The following is a 3,472-nucleotide window of genomic DNA, read 5'->3' as shown; positions in this document are numbered from 1 at the left end:
TTTTTTTTATCAAAAGTATTTAACTCTGTTTAGGAAATACAATGGAGATTAGTTACTTAATTTGTTTTTTATTTTTCCTCCTTTTTATCTGACTTGGTGTTTAAAGTTATATATTTTGACTTTTCTCAAATATTTTAAGATTCAGCTATTATTGTCAGAAATATCACAATATACGTTTTTATGTGTTTGAAAAGCAGGTTTAAAACTTCACTGGCCTATTTGAGCTGTTCACATATTAGCTTATCACATATTTTACATATTCAGCTAATTAAAAGTGCAGTAACTAAGTGCAGGTTTAGTGTTGAATTACAACTTCAGTCCAAATGAAAGACTAAGTTTGACTTTGCTGCTGTGAACTGAACTTTGTTTAGCTGGAGTTCTTCACTGCAGATGTGAGAGGTGCTGTGGTTGCCAACAGTCTGTATAGTCCTTCAGGAATATATTATAAACATTATTTATAGCAATACTACACGTGCTGATATATTGAATACATACACTGTAAATAATTACATACTATTTTTAGTAGCAATTGTTCTTTACAGACAAAATCTATAGGACAGCCTCCCCCTATTTCACAGAACAGTGGCATGATCCACTTCTCATGATTTACCTGCAGCACTGCATCAACTGTGTTTAATTCCGCAATAATTAATTAACTAATTAACTCTTGTTATGAAATTAATTAAGGCCAAGGCTTAGTTTAATGTATGAAGCAGGATTAACCTGGTGTCATGCACCACATATAAATCAGTCATAAATCTAACCTAAACCAAAAATGTTACCATTGTTTATATATATATATATATATATATATATATATATATATATATATATATATATATATATATATATATATATATTTTTTTTATTTTTATTTTTTTTATTTTATCTTTTTTACTTTGGCTGACATTTCAATTCAAATTCATGGTAAACAGATTTGGGGTTGGAAGCCTTGTGTAAAGGCCCAATAGATGCACTCTGTCAGTGCTGCTATTTCAACACACAACCTTACACAATTTTATAAATATAGAACTAACTATACTATAAATATATACTATAAATATTTCTTTATTAAAATATTAATGTACATCCTAAATGAGCCAAAGAAGTACCCGTGTTGGCACTTCCAGTGACAAACAAAGTGTTTGAGGCCTTTACTAGTACTGGTACTAAAACAGAACTTTACCAGAATCACCAGGCCTGTGCGTCACCATCAGGATTTTATAATCATTCTCTTTTTGGTACTGTGCTAAAATACCCTGTTGATATTTACAGTATGATTTGTTCCCCAGGGCACCCAGTACGAGTTGAAGGAGAACCCAGGTGCTCACCCAGCCGGATTCGCGGTGCACACCGCCCCCGGTTTCTACCCGTACAGCCAGTACCAGTACGGGGACCCCGCGCGCGCCAAAAGCGCCACACGCGAGACCACGAGCACGCTGAAAGCCTGGCTGCAGGAGCACAAGAAGAACCCGTATCCCACTAAAGGCGAAAAGATCATGCTGGCCATCGTGACCAAAATGACCCTGACTCAGGTGAGCACGTGGTTTGCCAACGCACGCCGCCGCCTCAAGAAGGAGAACAAGGTGACATGGGGACGCAGCGCCGAGGACGGAGACGGCTACGACAGCGACCGCGACGACGAGAGCGCGCACAAGCACGAGCGCGAGGAGGAGATCGACCTGGAGACCGTGGACACCGACGAGGCCGAAGAGGACCGCGTAGATGTGAGCAAAGAGCAGTGCGAAGCCAAAGCACAGGAGGGTCATCAAAGTGACACGGAAAGCGGAAGCGCAGAAGCGCGCGCGTTAAACAGCCCAGTCGGTTCCGTGCCCGGGTGTAAAGACGCGAGCGCGGGGAAAAGTGTCCCAGCGGACGTTTCTCCGGGATGCCAGAGGCCTGTGAACTCCAAACCCAAAATCTGGTCGCTCGCGGAAACAGCGACGAGTCCCGATAGCTGTCAGAAAGCGAGCAGTGTTTCTCCGGCACTGACCGCTCACCCGGCTTTTTTATCCACTAACGGGATTTACACGTGTCAGATCGGGAAGCTGAACAGCTGGACTGGGGGCGCTTTTCTCGGTGCAGGACCTCTAATCGGTGTGCGCTCTTTAATGGGAGTGAGTCCGAGCAGCCATTACATAACCTCAAGCGCACAGAGTGAGAGTCCTACACACAGCCTCAGCCTCAGTCCACAACACAACGCCGGTATGAGTCATGACATGATGTAAAACATGTAAAGATAATAATAATAATAATAATAATAATAATAATAATAATCAGACACAGAGCATATCCCATTGAGTTCATTTAAAAATGTATTAAGACTTACTATTAGACTTTTATTATTATTATTATTATTATTATTATTATTATTATTATTATTTCTTACACAGATCAAGAACATATTCAGAGAACTGAATCTCCAGCACTTCCACTGAGGCCATCATTTCCGGTCATCCACGACAGGTAGGCTTCATATGTTTTGAGTCATTAAACCTACAATATCAGCCTTATATATACACCCCCTAATGATTTACCTTTTGTCAACTAATCCCACTCATCGCCATTTCTCTTTCTTCACCTCACTCAGGTCTCACCATGAAACATCACAGCGAGCTCTGAAGACTGTTTCCTGAAGACAAACCTAAAAGTATTTACTTAAATTATTCCACAAAAGCAACCTGTATCAGAGAAAGAAAGTATCCTACGTCATCAAATACACCAAAAAAGTATTTTATAGCCTTATGTTTTTAATACGCTGTATAACTTTGTATTTGTTTTTATTTTACATTGAGCCTAAATGCAGCATGTATGTGTTTACCTTGTAGCTCATTGCCATCACTTTTTACAGACTTAAAGAATTATTTGTTAAAAGGCCAATGTGTGTAAAATGATATATTTTTGTGTAATAAACGAAATATAATTAAGAACGGTCTCATCTCACACATTTCCTTTAGGCTTGTAGAAATGAGATGGAAATTAAACTTCCTAATCTTTTCAGTAGTGCTGGATAAAGTACGTGAATAGCTTGAATCAGATTTATTTGTATTATTATTATTATTATTATTATTGTGTTTATGGGCTTATTTGGCAAAAGATTGTGTAAGAAAAAAAACAAAAATACACAGTATTTAAATGGATCTAAGCTTATAAAAAGGAGCAAGATAATAAATAAGCAAAAATGCATTTAAGATATTTTGACAATTTAAAACAAATTTATTCCATTTACACTTGCTTTCTAACAAATATAAACACTTTACCGGGTATAAAAACATATGAAACACCATCATTCACCATAACTAGATCATGCTAGTGGTCGAGCAATAATGATAACACACAACGGTTATAAAGGCTTTATTAACTCTTACTGACTCGCATAAAAAACCTTTATTAGTTCCACCGTAGTTAATACATAATTCATAAGAATTACTGAACAACATGCTTTAAATGTGGACAACGGAAGATGTTTATC

General features: G+C 37.8%; 1 protein-coding gene across 1 annotated transcript in view; it reads left to right on the top strand.

Annotated features, from left to right (window-relative positions):
* The window catches only part of irx1b (iroquois homeobox 1b), a 3,642-nt gene extending 841 nt beyond the window's left edge, over positions 1-2,801 (top strand). The window contains exons 2-4 of the mRNA XM_060864857.1: positions 1,293-2,205; positions 2,394-2,466; positions 2,591-2,801. Of these exons, the coding sequence (XP_060720840.1) occupies positions 1,293-2,205; positions 2,394-2,466; positions 2,591-2,636 (1,032 nt within the window). The 3' untranslated portion in view covers positions 2,637-2,801. The remainder of the gene's footprint in view (positions 1-1,292; positions 2,206-2,393; positions 2,467-2,590) is intronic.
* Positions 2,802-3,472: the final 671 nt, after the last annotated feature.

The sequence above is a fragment of the Tachysurus vachellii genome, chromosome 3 (assembly GCF_030014155.1).
Source record: "Tachysurus vachellii isolate PV-2020 chromosome 3, HZAU_Pvac_v1, whole genome shotgun sequence".
Classification (NCBI taxonomy): Eukaryota; Metazoa; Chordata; class Actinopteri; order Siluriformes; family Bagridae; genus Tachysurus; species Tachysurus vachellii.
The sequence above is the reverse complement of the archived record's forward strand: the minus strand, read 5'-3'. Positions and strand labels throughout refer to the sequence as shown.